Source organism: Miscanthus floridulus, chromosome 1 (genome assembly GCF_019320115.1).
Source record: "Miscanthus floridulus cultivar M001 chromosome 1, ASM1932011v1, whole genome shotgun sequence".
Taxonomy (NCBI): domain Eukaryota; kingdom Viridiplantae; phylum Streptophyta; class Magnoliopsida; order Poales; family Poaceae; genus Miscanthus; species Miscanthus floridulus.
In genome coordinates, this window is record NC_089580.1 from 21,089,156 (window position 1) to 21,110,691 (window position 21,536).

A 21,536-nucleotide genomic window follows, 5' to 3' on the forward strand; every position below is an offset into this window, starting at 1 on the left:
TACATATATTATAAAACTGATGGATCTATAAAAAAAATAAAACGTCTTATAATTTAAAATAGAAGGAGAAAAATGTAAACTTACGCAAAACGTCTTATAATTTAGGCTTAAGCAAAATCTAGTACAGGACAGCGCCCCGCTGTGTAGTCAAAAACTGTCGACGCTGAAACTGTCGAAGGCTCCGCCGTGTAGCCGCCGGCGGGCGGCACGGCCTACTTCCGGCGGAGCCCGTACAGGCAGTACTCGCGAGCCGCCAACGGCCGGTCTCGTCGAGCTCGTGTTAAGCATGCCCCCGGCCCAGGCGCGGCAAACGACCGTAGAAAAGCCAAGGGACAGGGGTGCGCGCGCGGTCGCGGACGGATACGGGGATCCAGGATCCTGACGTCCTGATCCCACGCGGGCCCCGGCCTCCACTGCACCCCTCCCTCACGCGGTCACGCCCCCACAGGCAGGAGGCCGCGACACAGGTCCTCCTCTGCCCCGCCCCCCGCCACATCACATAGCATCCCGCCCCTGTGACTTTTGTGACGACGCATTCCGCTTTACCCGACGCATAACGAGAGGAAAACAAATCAGAGGGAATTCGACGACGGCACCAACCCAACAGCACCACCATGGCGGCCGCCGCCACCGCCACCTCGGCCTCGGCCTCCTTCCCCGCGGCCTCCCTCCGCCGCGACACGCGCAGGCCCTCCTGCGTAGCCGCCGCCGCGGCCGCGGCGACGACGGCCGCTGAGGCGGGGCTCGCAGCCGTCCCGGCGTCGCCGCCGACGCCCCTGGTGCGGGTGGTGCCGGAGTCGCTGCAGCGGGAGAGCGGGTGCCTCGTGGCGGGATTCCGGGAGCGCGGCGCGGGCGCGGCGGATGGCGAGGGGTTCGGCGACGCCGCGGCGGAAGGAGGAGGCCCCGGCGCGATGGAGTACCTCACCAGCGTGCTGTCGTCCAAGGTGTACGACGTCGCAATCGAGTCGCCGCTGCAGCTCGCCACCAAGCTCTCCGACCGCCTCGGGGTCAACCTCTGGATCAAGCGCGAGGACCTGCAGCCGGTAATCGATGACGATGCGCACCCTTCGTTTGCTTACCCCGCCACCTTTTTTTGGTTGGCTTGCGTTCGTGGACGTGGATATTTGCGTACTTTTATTCCAAAAAACAGCACCATTTCTTGGAGATGCTGGGGTTTAGATGTTTTCAGCTGCTACTTGTGTTTGTGGGATAGATTTGCACTCGCCTGTGACCTTGTTCAGTGTCATCTGTTGGGTATTTGGGGGTTTACCTTGGTACTGTCGTGCTATGCTGTTAACCGGGTTCCAACGGGATGCTTGGATTCGCAGAATCACGGGGATAGGTACTCGGACATTCCCTTTATTTCTCCACTTTGGCTTTGATACGTTCTTGTCACGCTTTCTCCAAGGAGAATAGACGTTGCAGGACATTTTGCACTTTTGACTTGTTATTTATTATCGCTGATACTGGGAGTGCTGAAACCTTGAGGTGGCTGTTTTTTGGGTAGCTAGAGTCTGTGAAACTTGATTCCACAAGTCTATAGGAGCTTTAGTTTCTTTAGAATCTCAAAGCTCAACAGGCTAGGGCTAGACTTGTGAACTGCAGCATGATTCAGGGTCTTGAGAATTTGTATATATTGTGTTATTAGCAACAGCAAAAACCATAATGAAAGGACGTTATTTGCATATTCTTTCAAGAAGAGGGAACCCTTATATGCATATTCAAAGATAATTTCCCTATCTAGTATTTTGCCATACACACGTTTTATACATGATATGGTTCCTAATTTAATTTTGTTTGACTGTATTTAGCGTTTATATGTGCTATTCCAAATTCATTGAAAACTGCTATTCTACTTTTATGTTTTCTTTACTTTCCTCATATTTTGTTTGCTTGCTGTACAGGTGTTCTCATTCAAATTGCGGGGAGCATACAACATGATGGCAAAGCTCCCCCGTGAGCAGTTGGAGAGGGGCGTCATATGCTCCTCTGCTGGAAACCATGCCCAGGGTGTTGCTCTTTCCGCTCAGAGACTGGGATGCGATGCTGTCATCGTCATGCCCGTGACAACACCAGAAATCAAGGTTTCTGATCTTTAGATGCTGAACTTAAGACACCCCTTTACATGATTCAGTTTACTTTAGTGCTCACTGAATAATGCAACACCTTAATTCCAGTGGAAATCAGTGGAGAGGTTGGGTGCAACGGTGGTCCTTGAGGGGGACTCTTATGATGAAGCTCAGTCATACGCAAAATTACGATGTCAGCAGGAAGGCCGCACATTCATACCTCCCTTTGATCATCCTGATGTCATCACTGGACAAGGAACTGTCGGCATGGAAATTGTTCGGCAGCTGCAAGGTCCACTGCATGCAATATTTGTACCTGTTGGAGGTGGTGGATTAATTGGTGGAATTGCTGCCTATGTAAAACGGGTTCGCCCAGAGGTCTGCTTTCCATCTTACCATTTCTTTTTTATTTTAAAAATCCTATGCTGAAGACAACAAAGTTTCTTTACACGCCTTCATGGAGACTGGCGTGTCCCTGATATATTAAGTTCATTTTTAAGTTGAATCGTTTCATATTGGATCAATCTTGTTAATGTAATTTCTTTCTGGATCTTACATTGGTTTCTAGTCAGGCTGATATTTTTTTGGAATGTTTTTGAAACATTTTTCTTTGTACAGGTGAAAATAATTGGGGTGGAACCCTCAGATGCAAATGCAATGGCATTATCCTTGTGTCATGGTAAGAGGGTCATGTTGGAGCATGTTGGTGGGTTTGCTGATGGTGTAGCTGTCAAAACTGTTGGGGAGGAAACATTTCGCCTGTGCAGAGAGCTAGTAGATGGCATTGTTATGGTCAGTCGAGATGCTATTTGTGCTTCGATAAAGGTGAGAACTATACATATGGGTGTTTTACTGAACACTGTTAAAATTTTTATAGTCTGAACTCACTTCGAGCTCAGTATACAATGTTCAAGAAAAGGAAGATAGTAATTTTGTTGCACCAGTATTCTCTGCTGCAGTGGTCTGTCAATATAAACCACCCAGTCATGAGTTTTTTTTTTTAAAGTTACATGTTCAAAACACTATCTAGGGGGAATGTTGTATAATGTTATGTCATTAACTCTGTAATCTAGCGTCAATTCCTGTGATGTGTAGAGTGTTGTCTAATTTAGTGAGGTGTTTGGGGTTTTATGGATACACATATAGGATGCATAAATATTATGCAATGTCTATTGCATTCCAATCTTACATTCATATTCCTATCATCCTTCTTCACCAATGCTGCATCTGCATTGTACATGGGATTTTGATCCTTCTGTATTCTTGGTGCTGAAATATGTCTTTTCATGTGTGCAGGATATGTTTGAGGAGAAAAGAAGTATCCTTGAACCTGCTGGTGCCCTTGCATTGGCTGGGGCTGAAGCCTACTGCAAATACTATAACTTGAAAGGAGAAAATGTGGTTGCAATAACTAGTGGGGCAAATATGAACTTTGATCGACTTAGACTAGTAACTGAGCTAGCTGATGTTGGCCGAAAACGGGAAGCTGTGTTAGCTACATTTCTGCCAGAGGAGCAGGGAAGCTTCAAAAAATTCACAGAATTGGTATGCCTTATGAGGTAGTTCTGCCAACACATAAGTTTAAGATCCATTTCCTGTCTTATGATTTCTCATTCTGCAGGTTGGCAGGATGAATATTACTGAATTCAAATACAGATATGATTCTAATGCAAAAGATGCCCTTGTTCTTTACAGGTACATATCAAAGTTTGTCGTTTTTCTTTTTAATTATGTATCCATATCAAACTACCAAAATTCTTTACCTTGACTAAGATATATATTTTATTATTTTTAGTTTATTTATCTGAGATTTTTATTTATTAGTATGTACAGCAACGGTTAGCTTAGGGGTTGTTTGGTTCCTTAGTCTAGATTTTAGTCCCTGTCCCATCGAATGTTTGGACACATGCATGGAGTATTAAATATAGATTAAAAAAATAACTAATTACACAGATTGCGACTAATTTGCGAGACGAATTTTTTAAGCCTATTTAGTCCATGATTTGATAATGTTGTGCTACAGTAAATATGTGCTAATGATGGCTTAATTAGGCTTAATAGATTCATCTCGTAAATTAGTCTACTCCTGTGTAATTAGTTTTTTAATTAGCTCATAGTTAGTCCTCCTAATTAGCATCCGAACGTTCGATATGACACGGACTAAACTTTAGTCCCTGGAACTAAACACCCCCTTAGATGCTTACGTTATTATCTGTAACAGTGTTGGCATCTACACTGACGACGAGCTTGGAGCAATGGTGGATCGCATGGAATCTGCAAAACTGAGGACTGTTAACCTTACTGACAATGATTTGGCAAAGGACCACCTTAGATACTTTGTAAGTTGCATCTTTCACACTGTTGGCAAATTATTTTGTCAAAGAGATCAATTGTAATTTTAGTTCATTTCAGTGTTCATATGACAATAGTTAACTGGATTTGCATTGTGTGACATAGGACCTATCAAAATTGTTTTACTTACCTCGCGTCCATTTTTGTGCAAATTTCTGCTATCTTGTTCATGATTTCACATTATCATTTTTTCAGATTGGAGGCAGATCAGAAATAAAAGATGAACTGGTTTACAGGTTCATTTTCCCGGAAAGGCCTGGGGCCCTTTTGAAATTTTTGGACGCGTTCAGCCCTCGTTGGAACATCAGCCTTTTCCATTACCGTGCACAGGTACATGATGAGTTTTGTCTGTAGCCTTCTTATAATAGTGTCTATTATGCAATCTCATAATTTGAAACGATGATCGTTTTTCACTTCTTTGAAAGCCGGAACCTGAACAGAAAAAACATCTCTGCTCTTCAAATGATCATATGCCCCTTTCCATTTCAAACATGAGGAAAAAAAAAACATATGCCTTGCTGAAGTTGTTCTGGGACGTGTATATTGCTTGTATTGATGATACTAAACAATGGAGAGAACCAACAAGGGTTGCAATTATATAATTTCATCATCTGATCTAATTCTCTTGTGCAGGGTGAAACTGGAGCAAATGTATTAGTTGGTATACAAGTGCCGCCAGCAGAGTTCGATGAATTCAAGAGTCATGCTGAGAATCTCGGGTACGAGTACATGTCAGAGCACAACAATGAGATATACCGGTTGCTGTTGCGTGACCCAAAGGTCTAATGTCATATGGCTTTGCTCCCATAAGTTGGTGACACTTTTCAAGGAAGATTCTGCTGCAAGGTAGAAGTGCAAGTTTCTTCTAAAGTTGAAATGAAGCCGTCACCAAATGTAGCTTCAGTGTGCCATCTGTTTATCCAGATCATGTAGTGTATCAGTTGTGTATCTTTGTTGTTGTGCTTCGTGATCTCAATTTATCGGTTTGCGGCACCTAGAGTTTGTCAAATAATGATAACCAATATGTTATCTAAATATCTGATAATAATTATGTAATTGTGATTTGGGCTGCATCACTGCTGTAAAGTGTAAACCCTTTTCTCTCTGCAATATTGAGTTATCAACAAATTTGAGTAAGATCTGAATGTTCTTTCTTTTTTGTGTATGACAAGAATTGTAACTGAAGCATAGATGAAGGCATATTAAACCTCCTTTGTGCCATTTGCTGTCGTCTAAAGTTCAAACTACGAGAAAATCTTTCATTTTATTAGCATAAGTAAACCGTGTCTGTGAAAGTGCCAAGCTTTATTTTACAGAATGTGTATCATGTGACAAGAAATTGAGAATTTGTGTGGTGTAATGTTCTGTTACATTGTTTCGATTGGATGGATGGTCTCAATGTCATGGTGAGAGCGCGATACCGTGTCAGTCGTATGGTCGATTTGATGCTGTGTACTTGTGTTGCCATTACTCAGAGTCGCAGCGAGGAAACGGTGGGGCGACTGTTGTAACGTCGATTGGTGGTTAAGCTCGACTACTGGAGTCACTTGTCACGGACAGTAACATTTCTTGGAATGTATCAATAACCTAGACCTGGAGGACTTATTTTCCTTTATCTTGCATATTGGCATGCTGTCCCTGCTAAGGTTTTGTTTGGATGTATGCGTATCCACTTCAATCCACATATGCTAGAGTAAAAATGGAATAGAATTTAGTTTAATTCAACTCCAACACATGTGGATTGAGATGAATACATATACATCAAAACAAGGCCTAAGACAATCGCCGTGTTCGTTTGGGCTTGTTTGGCTGATAAGCTATGACTAAAAGTACTGTTGGCTGATTTGATGTGAGAGAAAAATATTATTCGTTGGCTGAAAAAATACGACTTATAAGCCAAACAAACCCAACCCTTATATCAGCATCGCCATCATGGAGTTCTAAATTAGAATAAATCACGAAATAAAATTACAATTTCACTGCAAATCAAGTTTTGTCACCACCGCATCACCGCTCCAGCCTAGCTGTTGCTGAAGCGTCAGTTTCAGCCTTTCAGGCTCACGCACGACGGCACCACTGCACCAGCCACCATGAGGGTCCAGGCCAAGGCTGCTGATATCCAACGGTTCCCGATCCATAGCCCCGGTCCATTCGAGCCCATCCCCCGCACGTCCTCTACGCGTTCAAATGTCCATACCAACTGGACGGCCGGCCCCACCTTGGAGTCTTTCAAACAAACTCTCTCACTGCTGTCACGGCCCACAGTTTTATTGTCCCCATCTGCAGAGACTCAGCTTACCAGCACCGGCGCTCGAACGCCGCGTCCAGGCAACCCATCCTTCCGACCCCGACCGTCGGCACCTCGCAAGCAAAACTACAAGCTCGCTTTTAAAATCTGTCGCTGCAATTCTCTCCTCTGTTTCCCACTCGTTAGATCCCACCGCCACCCGCCGCTCGCCGCCGACGAGCACCGCAGCCTGACACAGAGCCGCGGGCGAACCTTCGCGTGCGGCCTCGCTCGGGATGGCGACTATGGGGAGCCTGATCGGGCTGGTGAACCGGATCCAGCGCGCGTGCACCGTCCTCGGCGACCACGGCGGCGGCGGCGGCGAGGGCTCCCTCTGGGAGGCGCTCCCCTCCGTCGCTGTCGTTGGCGGGCAGGTACGCTCCGCCCACCACCTCCAGATCCGCCGTGCTCAGGAGCCAGGTCCTAGATCTGGCCAGCGCGCTAACCGCTAACTTTTGGTTGCGTTTTTCTCTTCTGATGCCTCCAGAGTTCCGGGAAGTCGTCGGTGCTCGAGAGCATAGTGGGGAGGGACTTCCTGCCCCGTGGATCTGGTAATGCTGCAGCTAGATCACGCGCGTGCTGTTCGATTTGGGTCCGCTCGGGTGCTTACGGATTCACTTTGCGTTTGATTAGGTATTGTCACGAGGCGGCCTCTAGTGCTGCAGCTCCACAAGACAGATGGTGGGCACGAGTATGCTGAGTTCCTCCACGCCCCGCGGAAGCGGTTCACTGACTTTGGTAAGACGAACGTTTTGCATTATTCATCTCAGCAATTTACTTGTTGTCTTCAATTCTGTTAGGGTAGTGTACTAAGATTACTGTCTGCTTGTTGGGAAGCTTATGGTTGGACTTAAATAAAACAGATACACATGGAACATTGTGCATCATCCGTCTTCCCAAAGATCAGATGAAATCTATGTACTTAAATGACTTCGTGCTCTATGAGTTATGATATTAATGTATGGTGCTATTACTATTACATGCTTCCAGTAATAGCTAGCATGGCATAATATTTAAGAGCAACAGGGCATATTAGGAGTTGCCCTTCGAATTGCACTTACAACCAGTGAGATGTAAAAACTATCGCACAACACATTCAAGAAATATTTGCACTGCATATAGCCTTACTCTACCTTAGTTGCTTTGTTTTTTCATAAATGGACGAAATGCAGTGGTTTTATCTTATTATTGTGCGCTGTAGATCAGATGCCACAAAAAAACTATTCACTGTATTTAAAAAAGAATGAGAAATGTCATGTGAGATAGCCGGTAGGAACTAATTGTGACTAGTTCATGAAAGAAATATCTGTTTACCAGTTCATTGATGGAGCTTTGATAGTTATTTACGTTTCCATCTATGTCTATGTTTTATTAATGAGATGCCAGAGTATTTGTTATTGAATTCCTCTTTCCATTTTTGTATATTTGCTGGATATGTTTGGTTAAACTATTGTTATATCCATATAATTGCAGCTGCTGTGAGGAAAGAGATTGCCGATGAAACAGACCGCATAACTGGGAAAACTAAAGCTATTTCAAATGTTCCCATCCATTTGAGTATATATTCGCCACATGGTAAGTGTTGATTCTTGTTCTGAATTTCTGATTTCTGAAGTGTGCTTGGTTGATTTATTCCAAGCTTCAACGAATATGAGATTAGGCATTAGGATTTAGGACACCTTATTTAATGTGACCAAAGATAATACAAGTAATGCATGAAGTGATCAAAGATAATATCAACTAATGTATGGTAGGTGTGGTGGACCTAGAGTTTCCAACATTGGTTTTAGAATCAGCGGATTTCTTATTTGAAGATTTCATTGATTTTGCTCCTCCAGTAAAACCTATAGATATTGTAGGTGTTCATGGAATTGGCATAGGCAATGCTCTGAAATAGTTTAGTTTGTGTTTTGTTGATTTTCTGGGTACACAGAGGTCAGGTCAGAATAATGGTGTGAGATAGTACGAGTCATCTGTGCACTAAAACTTTTAAGATTAACTTTACTCAGGATTGAGTGATGGCAAAACCTCTTAAATCTTCTATGCATTATGATATCGAATTGAGCGATTCTGGTTTGGTGGGTCTAGATTGTCCAAAAATATTGTGTCCTGTTTTCTATTCAAGGTGTACATATGCCTCAAAGTAGTAGCCACATATGTAGACTCATGATTCTTTCTCGTTCCTGTTCCTGAAGTACAATTACCAAAAAGGGAAAATAACTATAGCTTGTTATGTTAGCTTTATTATGTCACTTGAAGTTTTATATGCAGTGAGTACATTTATGTTCCGTATCCCTTGAACTGTCTGTAGATTAATGTCACATTTCTATTTGCAGTTGTTAACTTGACACTTATTGACCTTCCTGGACTGACAAAGGTCGCTGTAGGTAATGACTTAGTTGCTTTGGTTTTGGTAACCATACCTTCTATTATTTAACTTTTGGTACCTGCACCATTTTACTACAGAGGGGCAACCAGAATCTATTGTTCAAGATATTGAAAACATGGTTCGATCTTACATTGACAAGGTAAAGAAAATCATCTCTGTTGGTTGCTATTAGTTATAGTGTGATGCTTACTTGAGTTACTTGTACTTCTTGAATTTTCTGTGGCATATGTAGCCCATTTCCAGTATTATCCTTTGTTTAGCTTACATTGACTTGTGAGCACTATTTTCCCTGATCTGGGCACTATGAATTTACAGATAGACTTGTGTAACTCTAGTCACATAACTAGATCAAAAAATCATGAGCTGTATATTATGTTTCGCCACATATTTTTAAAACCTAATATTTTCTTTTACTTCTGTTCTTTTTTTCTGGAATCTTCAGCCAAATTGCATCATTTTGGCTATCTCCCCAGCTAACCAAGATATAGCAACGTCAGACGCTATCAAGCTTGGTAGGGATGTTGATCCTTCAGGTGCAGTTTTGATTTTTTTTCCCTCCCTACAGCATTTGAAATCACACTTTCCATTAGACAGGATTACCGATAAACCATTTTGTTGGCGTACCTAATAGTCAGTGCAGTCCCAATCATATATATTAACAATTTTTCTCTTAACATCTTAAGGTGACAGGACTTTTGGAGTCTTAACAAAGCTTGATTTGATGGACAAGGGTACCAATGCCGTTGATGTATGGCACTTTTCAATTCTTGTTTCCTCATCCTCCATGTATGTAGTACTAAAAGTTCCTCTCTCCATGGAATCCTAGGTACTTGAAGGGAGGCAATATCGCTTACAACACCCCTGGGTTGGAATTGTCAATCGCTCACAAGCTGATATCAACAAGAATGTTGATATGCTCTCAGCAAGACGCAAAGAAAAAGAGTACTTTGAGAGTAGTCCTGAATATGGTCACTTGGCACATAAAATGGGTGCAGAGTATCTTGCCAAGCTTCTGTCACAGGTGAGGGCATTTTGCTGCTGTGGCATGCTTCTAACCATAAACTTTTGAATTTCTTATACTGACTGCTGATGTGTTTCCATTTATTTATCCAGCATTTAGAGGCTGTTATCAGAGCCAAAATTCCAAGTATTATAGCCATGATTAACAAAACAATTGATGAAATAGAAGCCGAGTTGGATCGACTTGGTAGGCCAATCGGAGGTGATGCTGGGGTAAGAATTACTGTATTTTTTAATGATCTCTGTTACGTTGTGGCGAGAATTATTCATATGCATTGTCGGTGGTTTGTGCCACAAGCTGCATTATTTATTTGCAGGGATGATGCCACTGTGCATTATACATTTCTATAAATCTTGTTTATGGTGTATGTCTCTCATATTGTTCCCATAATCTGCAGGCTCAGTTGTACACAATCTTGGATATGTGTCGTGCATTTGACCGTGTCTTTAAAGAGCACTTAGATGGCGGGTAAGATATTCAATTGGCCTTTTCCATAATGTTCTTGTGCCTTCCATGATTATTGCCGATGTATGTTGACAAATTATCATACTTATATGTATTGTTAAGATAGAGCATTTTTAAGGAATGATGTTGATAATTAACTTACACTTAACCATTACTACCTTATTTCTCAGGCGGCCAGGTGGAGATCGGATATATGGCGTCTTTGACAACCAGTTACCTGCAGCACTGAAAAAGCTTCCATTTGACCGACATCTTTCAATGCAAAATGTTCGTAAAGTTATTTCGGAGGCTGATGGTTACCAGCCCCACTTGATTGCCCCTGAGCAAGGATACAGAAGGCTTATAGATAGTTCTCTAAGCTACTTTAAGGGTCCAGCTGAAGCGTCTGTTGATGCGGTATGACGTCTATGTTGATGCATATCTCCTTGTAGTATTCTAGTTCATGTTTGAATAGTTGATGCATAAGTGTGTGTATACATTTAGTAATTTCATATCCTAATATCTGATATTATATATTCTTGTATTATCCACCCATTACATTCATAACTGTTGGTGTACATGTACTCCTGTCTGCTGGTAAAAACTTTGGCAATGTTAGATAGGCACATGAGAAAAAAATAGGGAATTGCTTGGGGTCTTGGAATCATCAAAAAAGAGCTGAAATTAAAGGCTCATTGGCCTTGCTGCCAAAATCATATGATGTGCACACTATTACCATGACGGCATGACCCTAGTCTAGGGATGTCCCAATGACTGAATGAAGTCACGTTCAAGTGATGCAGTGTGACAGTGATGTTCTGAAATGTGATGGAAGCGAAGTACAAGCTGTTGGTTTGATGCTAAATTGAATTTTTTACGTTGTTGCTTGATGAAGAAAAATGTCAATATCCATATTTTCTTGGTCATTTGAATTTTATTTAAAGCTATATTTCACAGGATCTTGGTCACTATATGCAGTTAAGGGCATCAGTGGTGGTTGCATCGGTTCATTGCCACCATGTGTACTGCCCTGGTATAAAAAAAATTGCTCGTGAACAATCACTCCGCAAGTAGACCCCCACAATAAGATTACGGGAAGAAAACAGTGCTACGATGTCTTGGAAGTAGTCCCGTGGTCAAAACTTTGGCAGCCAAAATAATTTTTAATGCACTTACATTACATCGACTCATAAATAAGTGTTGATTCTGCTCTTACCTGCTCATGCATTGAATATTCCAGTAGTTTGATTTGATATGGTTTGCTCCCACGCCAGCTCAGGGTTTGCTTTTCTTTGCCACTGGAGAAGCCCTAATGATGTTCTCATATTGCAGGTCCATTTGGTCTTAAAGGAGCTTGTTCGGAGATCGATTGCAGCAACAGAGGTTGCCTTCTTTGTACCTTCCTTTGTTTTGTCTTACTGGTTAATCTCAAATTGTCTTTGGTATCATAGGAATTGAAGCGATTCCCAACACTTCAATCGGATATAGCTGCTGCTGCAAACGATAACCTGGAAAGATTCCGTGAGGACGGACGAAAGACTATTCTTCGTCTAGTAGAGATGGAAGCCAGCTACCTAACAGTAGAGTTTTTCCGTAAACTTCCTACTGAACCAGAGAAAGCAGCTGATAAGAACACTCCAGTGAGTGATAGATATCAGGACAATCATCTCAGAAGAATTGGTAAATTCACCTTCCTTTCTCTCTTTGTAGATTTGTAGAAAAAGGACATCTGGTTAGCAGAGATGTGCAACCACTTCTTAATTTCTTATCCATCAGTAGAAACGCAAGATTAAATAATAGGAAGTACTTTATCAGCCCAGTTGGTTTCCCAACAGTTGGTTGTAACTACGCTTCTATATCTCAAGTGCATTGTGGAATATGATATTGACATTAACCTAGGGAGCAATCAGGGTAGCGTTTTGCTTTTTTTCTCTACGTAAACACATGATTGTAGTACCATGGTCCTTTGTATTAGCTCATCCTGGAGTTTGGTTTCTGCATTATGATGTACCACTAGTTATGGCTTGATTGTTGTTTTATTTTCTTTTCCTTGTCAGGATCGAATGTGTCATCTTATATTAATATGGTCTGTGAGACTCTGAGGAACACAATTCCAAAAGCCATCGTACATTGTCAAGTGAAAGAGGCAAAAAGAAATTTGCTTAACCGTTTCTATGCTCATGTGGGAAGCAAGGAGGTATGTTTACCTTGATTCCTTGACTAATTACATTGTTTTGTACACAATTTGAAGACAGGTGTTTGCATTTGTAGTTAAATCTTGGTTTACTAACTACTGTTTTTTCACATCATTTAATTGTTTTGTAAGGCTGCACTGGTTGGGCATGCACAACAAATTTTATTAAACATCAGTTTTGTTGAATTTGATATGTAGACAGCCCTGGTTTCTTGTAGTTTGTGTACTTGTTCTCTGATGCTTTTTCTTGATACCAGCTGATCACAGGGTTCAGAGAACCTGGGTGTAGTGTTCAGTTTCCCCTTATTTTAATTAATCCGGTCTAGATCGTTTCATTTTAGCAAATGGTTCTTGAAAGATTTTTACATATTCCTGATTACTCCAATTTATGCAATACAACTTGGAAACAGCTGAGCGCGATATTGGACATTGAATGAAGTTATCTTTCCCTCATTTGCTTTGCTTTCATAATCCAGAAGAAGCAGCTGAGCGCGATGTTGGATGAGGACCCTGCTTTGATGGAGAAGAGGGATGCCTTGGTCAAGAGGCTAGAGCTGTACAAATCTGCAAGGAATGAGATCGACTCGGTCGCATGGAAATGATTGGCTTGTGAATTGTGACAGCTACAGCTGGAATGTAGAATGTACAACCGCAGCAGCACACGTGTGATTGCAGTAGAATGTTCAATTCTTTTTTACATTTGAATTTAACCTGGAGGCCTTGTACGCAGTTTTCACTCTAGTATTTTTTTTCCAAACATGCTTATTTGGCCGCCTTGGCCTTAAACACGATTGTGTTGTGCGTGGACGATCTGGTCTCCGGTTGATATAAGAGTATAGATGTATTCTTTTGTTGATTTTACTGCCTTGATGATCTCAATAGTTTTGCCCCAGTGAGAATAATGTTTTTTTTGGTACTTTATTGGGTGGGATGAGGGAGTGTTGTTAGGTGCTTGCTTGATTGTACTGAAAGTTGCAACAAATGAAATTGTGCAACAAGGATGACCAACTGACCATGGTATGGATAAATACTGCTGCGTCAGTACGTGAATCTCCGTGTTTTCGATGGTTAACGGTTTACATGAGAAATACTAGTGCACTAATTTACTGGAAGCACTTGCAAAGGTGCAACTTAGCTACCAGTAATGAGCAAATAATAACATGTGAGGTAACTGACTACAGGAGGTCCCTGAGAGTTGTAGTTGTCCTGGCAGTCTTCTTTTTGCCCTGGAAACAAAACAAGTTTGATTTTTGACACGTCTGAAAATGCATGTTACACCGAGTTTTCGAAGTAATATCTGCCATGCATTCATCACCTTAGGACTCGTATTTGCTTGCTCTGCTCATGAGTTGGTCTGTCCTGTTCTGGGAGCTGCTCTGCAGCTGCAGGGGCCGGCCGTGCTCGTCATACAGTATGACCCCGCTGAACCGCGGAAGCTCGCAGCGCGTCCCCATCAGTATCCTCCGTTGCCACACCGGCGTCCTCCGTGGCGTCATCGGCGTCCTGCAGCCCTCTGCTGCCGCTGCCTTCTTCCCGTCCGCCGTGGCGCCCCTGGACACCGTCGACCTCATCCCGGCCGTTACCACCGGCTCCACCGCGACGCTTCTGGTGCTCCCGCACGGGAGCCTGGGGGGCGGCGGCGCGCGGAGCCTCCTGCCCAGCACGTCCATGCAGTCGTAGTACTCGAACCCGCGCTTCTCGGGCTTCCTGCTGCCCGCCTTGCCGTTGCCAGCCTTCTGTAACTGTAAACCCGAACGGCCAGAGCCGTGCGGTGGGTGGAAGACGACCTCCTCTGGCTTGGACGGCCGGCCGTCGTCGTTCCTGACGACGAAGAGGGCCTTCGGTGTGCCGCGCCTTGGCTCAGGCTGCTGCCGCCGCCGGTTGGCCTTGCATCGCAACATGGACGCGCAGAGCCCCATGGGACAGTCGCTGGAGATAGCAGGAGGCGAGCTTTGGAGCCCTGGACTTGGTTGGAATGAGGGTTCAGAAGGAAACTGTGCTCGTTGGCCGGTGGTTTTGCGTTTTTTTTTTTTTTTGTTTTATGGAGCAAGCAACCAACCAACCAAAGCAAGATGATGACGACTAATGGGAGTGATGTAAAGGAAAGGTAGATTCAGCTGCTTTGGCTTCTTTTCCTTCCGTGCTTAGGAGTATGTATCCCAAGCCTTGCTAAAGAATATGTAAATTTGGGTGTAGATCGGAGGAAAACCTTGCTAAAAAAGAATGTGTAAAATTGGGGGTGGACCGGAGCGAATTGCTTCGCTGGAATCGCTGCCATTTCTTCGAATTGCGGCGCAGGTTGCCGCTTCTGCGAGGGCTCCACTGCCGCCGCCTTGTTCGATCAAAGTGCTTTACTTGCGTGTGACGTTTGTATTCCCAAAAATCCTGGTAGGCTTTGCACTGCACGGTGTTCAGATGGATATTTCTTTCCTTAAAATGTCGTCTTAAGTGGGCTCAAGACATTTGGGTTTGGACGACCATTGCGTGCCCTGATCAGTCGGAAGCAGATGAAATGGTCTTAAAGAACAAAACAATAATGCTTGCAGTGCATTTCTTTCCTGCTATGGTAGCTAGTGCTATCACAGGCGGCTCTTGAAGTCGTCCCATTGCACTCCCTTCTCCAGGTACTCGATGTTGTTGGGGTCAAACGGCCCCCTCACCACGTCGATCGACTGTATGATCGCCCTCTCCGGCAGGACACTCCTCGACGGATCCGCGGCGGTTCCCCCGCTCAAGTTCGACGAGAAGCCCTGCGACAGAGCGAGATCACGCGTCAGCGACAGAATCGATGGGTCAGCCTGCGCAGCTACGCCGACCCACTACTAGACCCGGCAGCCGCATTGCGTCCACCATCGTGGCAGTTCAGGGAAAAACTGCACTGCACCAGTGCGACACAACGCTGTAGTAATAAATAAGGCCAGTGTCGTCGGGTACCCTGAAGACGAGCACGACTTCGACCTCGTCGTCCACCCGGGCCTTCACCAGGAGCGCCTGGTCGCGGGCGTCCTCGGTGTACCGCTCCATCCTCGCGACGTCCTCGTTGTGGCCCCACTCCTCCTCGTCCTCCTCCTCCTCATCCTCGTCGTACCGCACCTGCCGCCTCACGTGGCAGACCGCTCCGTCCGCGCGCGCGTCCTTGACGCTGACAAGGAGGAGGCGGGGAAGGTGCCCGAGGCCGCGCGCTGGGTGCGGGAGCGCTCCGCTGGCGCCGTGGAGGTGGAGGTGGCAGGGGCGGGCGGCAGGCGGAGAGATGGTCGGTGTGGCGCAGTGGAGCTGGAGCACCATGCTGGGTGAGGGTGAGGGCTCAGCGAGCGAGGCGTCAGATGGATAAGGCGCGGTCTGTGCGCTGTCACTAAATCGTCGTTTCTGCAGCCTGGCACTGTCAGTGTGGAGACGAGGAGGCGAGTGGCGCCTGAATACAGTGGCCATACGCACATATATGCCCTGATGGTGCCTCTCAAATTTCTAGCAAGTTCAAGACACGCGTGCCGTTCTAGTACACTGGTAAGTTCTGGACGAAGAAATTAGCTGTAATTTGCGAGTGGTCTCGGTCTCGGCTGGCAAACATGCAGTTTGCGAGTGGTCTCGCTCCCGGCTGGCAAATTCTCGTTAAGAAAATTTAAGGTAATAGTAAGAAACTAAGAAATGTGATTTTTTTTTTTGTTATAAAATACAACTCCTTTCAGTTATCTTTAATGGCTGTTCTGAAGAAAATCTTTCAGCACACCAGTAAAATCCGGAAAGAAGCAACAGTTCACCTAAATCCTTTAAAAAACTTAAGCAAGTAATGATTTACTTTGCTAGCTGTCGCAAGTTGCATATTACAACCAAGCAGAAGGGGCAAACATTTAAAAAGGCAAAATCATTTGCTTGTGGCACTTGTATGATGATTCAATGGAGGCAACAAACTTATTGAGTATGCTCTGCTTCCCATACACAACACGGAAATGTACTGTTCAGGTTTTGCTGCTCTGAAAATCTAGAGGCAGTCCAAATTATACACCAACCTCCCAAGAAAACAAGCAAGCAACGGTGGTGAAACTCGTAGCATGGAAAAAAGGGACTAAGAAGTTCTCTGAAGATTAGCTTGAAGGTGTGCAATTCTCACTTCTTCAGCAAAGTCGCACTGCATTGGGCCATAATCTTTGAAGCTCGAGTGATTGCATCAGTCATGTAGAAGTTCTCCACAACAGTTTTGAATGGTGTTGAGCTGACTTGTTGCTTTACAGGGGGCTTAACCTCAGCAGACATTGTGGATGGCTCCCTCTCGTCTACATGTACCAGACTGGGTGCAACCGTACTAATCCGGTCCCTCACAGCTGAGAGACTGTCATAAGGCAGTTGGGCCCCAGCAACCTCAGAAAGAGCGCGGATGATCTTCCAGTCATCCCTAGCATCACCAACCGTAGGAACAGCTGGGATGGTCCACTGGGTGCATCCTTCGGTATTCTCGTAGGTGCCTTCCTTCTCACTGAATGCTGAAGATGGCAGAATAACATTGGCCCTATAGACAGCCTTGTCACCATGGTGTCCCTGATAAACAACGATTGCATCGTCTGGAAGCTTGTCCAGGCTTATATCATCAGCTCCCATCAGATACAAGAACTTTGCGGACTTGATGCTCTCGGCAGGATTAGCAATAAGCCCAAGATCAAGAGCTGCAGCCTGTGCAGCATGGAGCAACAGGACATTAAGGCCATTCCAGTCTGGTCTCGTCACATTGAACTTCTTGGCTACAGTCTCAATTGTGGAGAACAAGGCATCTTGATCTTCCCGTTCAAATAATCCAGCTCCAGCAATGATAACAGGGTTCTTGGCGGATTGCAGTACTGAGCAGAAAGGATGACAACCCTCAGCAATCTCAACAAGGGTCTGTGGTCCTGTGCCAAGATGATCATGGTTATAGTTAAAGTCAGCTGGAGGACCAATGTAGCCCACCTTTGCTTGTGTTGCTTTAACAGTCTTCCGAATCCTAGCATTAACCATTGCAGCTTCCACCCTTGGCTGTTCCATGGCACAAAACGAATGTGTCATCATAACATTATATTCACAATAAAACTTCATAACAGCATGACGTGACTAAAAGGCAGCATATGGAGACAAAAAGCTCAATAGTAGAACTTATAAACATGATACGCCAAACTAACCAGTTCAATTTATAACTTTTCCTGATAAATTTGGTGTCTCCATATGCTAGAAAATTGAAGTCAACAATAACTTTTGTTTCAAGAACATCAGCCCCATTTTAATTCCTAAGCACCACATAGCTATTGCAAAAGCATGCCAACAGCACAAGATCCAATGATTATACAATATAATGGTATATTTCAGAGAATGCAATTAGCAATCAAGAAAATGGCACTAAGCACTGATGAGAATTTTACCTGAGTGCCAACCAAAAGGAAGACATCAGCCTTTTCAAGCCCAGCAATGCTCGTATTCATTAGGTAGTTAGATCGCATATCTGCTGGAGGATTGGGACCATTTCCCTCACATAGCACTTTATCTGAACCCATTCTGTTAACAAAATCTTTCAGTGCCATCATGGATTCTGCATCAGAAAGTTTTCCAGCAACTCCAGTTATTTCTTCTGGCTTAACTTGATGCAAAACCTCAGCAACAACTGCAAGAGCATCACGCCACGTCACGGCCTTAAACCTGCCATCAGGACCACGGATCATAGGGTCATTTAGTCTTTGCCTCTTCAGACCGTCATAACAAAACCGTGTTTTGTCCGATATCCATTCCTCATTAATGTCCTGCAAGGAACAGGAAAAGTGATGTTCACAAAACATATTAACATAATAACCTTCGTTTTCTCAAAGATATAGAATAGTAGAGTAAATGGAATCAACGATACACCACGAAGCATTAGGTCACATGAATACTCACCAACAAAACAAACACAAAAGAGTCAAAATTTTAAGAGAAATGGAGAATAAACAAACCTCATTGAGACGTGGAACAATGCGCATAACTTCAGGTCCTCTGCTGTCGACTCTTATGTTGGATCCCACTGCATCAGTAACATCAATAGTCTCGGTGCCCTTCAGTTCCCAGTTCCGAGCTTTAAATGCAAATGGCTTGGATGTAAGAGCCCCAACAGGGCAGATATCAATAACATTTCCAGATAGTTCACTTGTCATAAGTTTCTCAACATATGTTCCAATTTCTTCACCACTGCCACGACCTAACATACCAAGGTCTTGAACTCCAGCAACCTCAGTAGCAAACCTGACACACCTGCAATTTGAAAAGAAAATAGCATCACATATCAGCCAAGGTACAGAGCTTGCACAAGTAGCGAAACAATTTTTTCTACAGCACACAATGACAATGCAAAATAAGAAACCAGTAGAATGAAGCATGAATAGATCAGATAGAATGCTTGAAGAATGAAAACCTTACAGAATACACATAGAAACAGGATAGGCCTGAAAAAAACACCTGAAACGATAACAAATAGATATTTATGAGCAAGCAAAAAGCATCACCTTGTACATTGGATGCAACGAGTCATCACTGTCTTAACCAAGGGACCCAAATTCTTGTCCACAACTGATCGCTTCATCTCAGTGAACCGACCGCGGTCAGCACCAAATGCCATAGACTGATCCTGGAGGTCGCACTCCCCACCCTGATCACAGATTGGGCAATCCAGTGGATGGTTCATCAGCAAGAACTCCATGACACCCTCCCTCGCCTTCTTCGCCACTGGGGTGTTTGTCTTAATCTTCATCCCTAACCCAGCAAGGGTGATCATTCAATACTCCAAACTTTCACTAATCCAAGGTACAGCGATTTGAGGTATCTAATTTCTCCAACCATATCGAATGCTGTAGGAATCAAACGAGTAAATCTACGCAGAACCCTAAGTAGCTGAGGCAGTGAGGTACCAAGGAAATTAATGGATCTGAGCATTTGAGGCACACAACAATAGCTAATAAACAAGCGCAGCAGATCAACGTTGCCTAGTTTTCAATATCAGAACAGCACGAAAGAACATGAAAACCGCCGACGAAACGGAAGGGGGCACATGAGTGGCCGCGGCTGACCTGGGAGCGCGGGCATGGCACAGGAAGCGACGGGCTTGGGCGACTTCTCGACCTCGACGAGGCACATGCGGCAGTTCCCAGCGATGGAGAGTCGGCTATGGTAGCAGAAGCGCGGGATGTCGACGCCGGCGACCTCGCAGGCCTGGAGCACGGTGAACCCCTTGGGGATCCGCACCGCGTGGCCGTCCACGAACACCTCCAGCGCGTCCTCCGGGTTGGGCGGAAGCTCCACGCGGGCGCCGCCAACGGGCTTCCGCGGAGGAGGCAGCTCCGGGTCGGCCGGCGCCACCGCCGCGCCGGCCTCCGGCGATCCCGCGGCGGCGGTCGGGGAGATCCAGCGGCAGGAGGCGGCCACGGAGGGGCAGCGCGACGACAGGCGCGAGTTGGACTGGCGGAGAGCCCGCGCGAGGAACGCCATGGCGGCGGCGGCGAGGCGATGGGATCGAGCGGGGATGGTAGAGAGAGAGGAGCCCTCGACCTTGGGAGAGGGGAAAATTACCTACGTACCATTAAAAGATTATAACTTCAGAAAAGTATCATTAAAAGATTACTTTTGCTATATAGCACCAGAAGATCAGAATGTTATTGATTTCTACCGCTCCGTTAATTTTGCTAGCGTTCCGTGTACCTCCATTCTCCAAGTCGTCTTCTTCCGAGGTGCACGAGATCAAACGTAGGGATGTCATGCCATGCGGTGGACGTCGATGGCCGCGCCTTCGCGCGCCAGCCCGGCCACGTGCGACACGAGCGCTGCACCTCGTCACGGCGGAGGGCCTGCTGCTGCGCGGCGAGGCGTTGCGGCACGAAGAGCTCCGTGGAGCACACCTTGAGCAGGGCGTGCCACAGGGGGCTTCTCGTCGAGATCGGGAACCAGCCCATGGAGCGTTCTTGCACGGCCGTGATTCCGTTACTACTCCATCTGCGGCTACGCTGACGATTCACGAGTAGGGAGCGAGCGACACCGAGAGGATTGCCATGGACCATGGTCGTGTAGCTTTCAGAATGACGGTGGTCATGAGGCACGGGTGAGAACAGCAGTCCATGTTCACCACCACAAGGTAATTGCTGCTGCAATCGCATTAGATTAGCACATAAGCAGCTGGCAATTCAAGGCATGTGGGGGTAATTCAAGGCAGCACGACCATCAGTAGGAGAGTCATCACTCATCAGACATCAAGCAAGAACAAGCAAGGTTTTCCTTTTTTCTTTTTACCGAGAAGCATGCAGGGGTCGTCGTCGTCGGGTAGGGCAGGACAGCAACGAGGAGACAGCGGCAATCGCACTGCAGAGCAGAGAGATTGCAATCCATCAATCGCTGGACGGACGGATTGACGGCTCATCGGTTCGAATGCGGCCATGCGGATACAGCAGCAGCCGCGGACTCAACACGCATGCCACATTGCCACTACGTCGCGCGCACGAACAAGCATGGTAGGCGGCGGACGCAAGCAACAGGCCGGGTTGGCCCTTTGGCCGCCGGAGCAGCTGGAAGAACGGACGGGCAGGCAAGCTTTCTTGCGAAGAAGTTCACGGGTCGTTCTCCTTAATCCTTATCCGCGTGGAGGTGCGGCCGATGTTCTTACAAACGGGGGAACTCTTCTACGGTGTGTGTTCACAGAGAAGTTCACGGAATGGTAGAAACCTGTAACGTTGTAATCTCTCAATGGTAGATAGCTAAGACCAGATCTTTTAATGGTACATTGCCAAATATGTGATCTTTCGATG

General features: G+C 45.3%; 5 protein-coding genes across 5 annotated transcripts; 2 read left to right on the plus strand and 3 right to left on the minus strand.

Annotated features, from left to right (window-relative positions):
- The first annotated feature begins 521 nt into the window (after positions 1 to 521).
- LOC136475410 (threonine dehydratase 1 biosynthetic, chloroplastic-like) lies at positions 522 to 5,560 on the plus strand. Its single transcript, XM_066472908.1, has 9 exons — positions 522 to 1,043; positions 1,905 to 2,084; positions 2,178 to 2,447; positions 2,688 to 2,894; positions 3,366 to 3,614; positions 3,691 to 3,764; positions 4,291 to 4,408; positions 4,617 to 4,751; positions 5,055 to 5,560. The coding sequence occupies exons 1-9, from the start codon at positions 615 to 617 to the stop codon at positions 5,205 to 5,207; spliced, it is 1,815 nt and encodes a 604-aa protein (XP_066329005.1). The 5' UTR covers positions 522 to 614; the 3' UTR covers positions 5,208 to 5,560.
- A 1,241-nt stretch (positions 5,561 to 6,801) lies between these two features.
- On the plus strand, positions 6,802 to 13,612 carry LOC136475421 (phragmoplastin DRP1C-like). Its single transcript, XM_066472913.1, has 16 exons — positions 6,802 to 7,082; positions 7,196 to 7,259; positions 7,342 to 7,446; positions 8,182 to 8,283; positions 9,045 to 9,095; positions 9,175 to 9,236; positions 9,540 to 9,630; positions 9,781 to 9,845; positions 9,924 to 10,118; positions 10,211 to 10,330; positions 10,516 to 10,586; positions 10,754 to 10,979; positions 11,895 to 11,945; positions 12,014 to 12,242; positions 12,620 to 12,759; positions 13,233 to 13,612. Exons 1-16 carry the CDS (start codon positions 6,945 to 6,947, stop codon positions 13,356 to 13,358), a joined length of 1,836 nt encoding a protein of 611 aa, XP_066329010.1. The 5' UTR covers positions 6,802 to 6,944; the 3' UTR covers positions 13,359 to 13,612.
- A 319-nt stretch (positions 13,613 to 13,931) lies between these two features.
- Positions 13,932 to 14,675, minus strand: LOC136475431 (uncharacterized). The gene is made up of 2 exons (XM_066472916.1): positions 14,094 to 14,675; positions 13,932 to 13,982 (listed from the first exon to the last, which is right to left on the minus strand). The coding sequence occupies exons 1-2, from the start codon at positions 14,673 to 14,675 to the stop codon at positions 13,932 to 13,934; spliced, it is 633 nt and encodes a 210-aa protein (XP_066329013.1).
- A 278-nt stretch (positions 14,676 to 14,953) lies between these two features.
- LOC136475439 (uncharacterized) lies at positions 14,954 to 16,114 on the minus strand. Its single transcript, XM_066472918.1, has 2 exons — positions 15,691 to 16,114; positions 14,954 to 15,506 (listed from the first exon to the last, which is right to left on the minus strand). The coding sequence occupies exons 1-2, from the start codon at positions 16,039 to 16,041 to the stop codon at positions 15,336 to 15,338; spliced, it is 522 nt and encodes a 173-aa protein (XP_066329015.1). The 5' UTR covers positions 16,042 to 16,114; the 3' UTR covers positions 14,954 to 15,335.
- Positions 16,115 to 16,643: 529 nt separating this feature from the next.
- Positions 16,644 to 20,331, minus strand: LOC136475447 (NADH dehydrogenase [ubiquinone] iron-sulfur protein 1, mitochondrial-like). Its single transcript, XM_066472922.1, has 5 exons — positions 19,812 to 20,331; positions 19,251 to 19,497; positions 18,705 to 18,999; positions 18,141 to 18,515; positions 16,644 to 17,760 (listed from the first exon to the last, which is right to left on the minus strand). The coding sequence occupies exons 1-5, from the start codon at positions 20,227 to 20,229 to the stop codon at positions 16,861 to 16,863; spliced, it is 2,235 nt and encodes a 744-aa protein (XP_066329019.1). The 5' UTR covers positions 20,230 to 20,331; the 3' UTR covers positions 16,644 to 16,860.
- Positions 20,332 to 21,536: the final 1,205 nt, after the last annotated feature.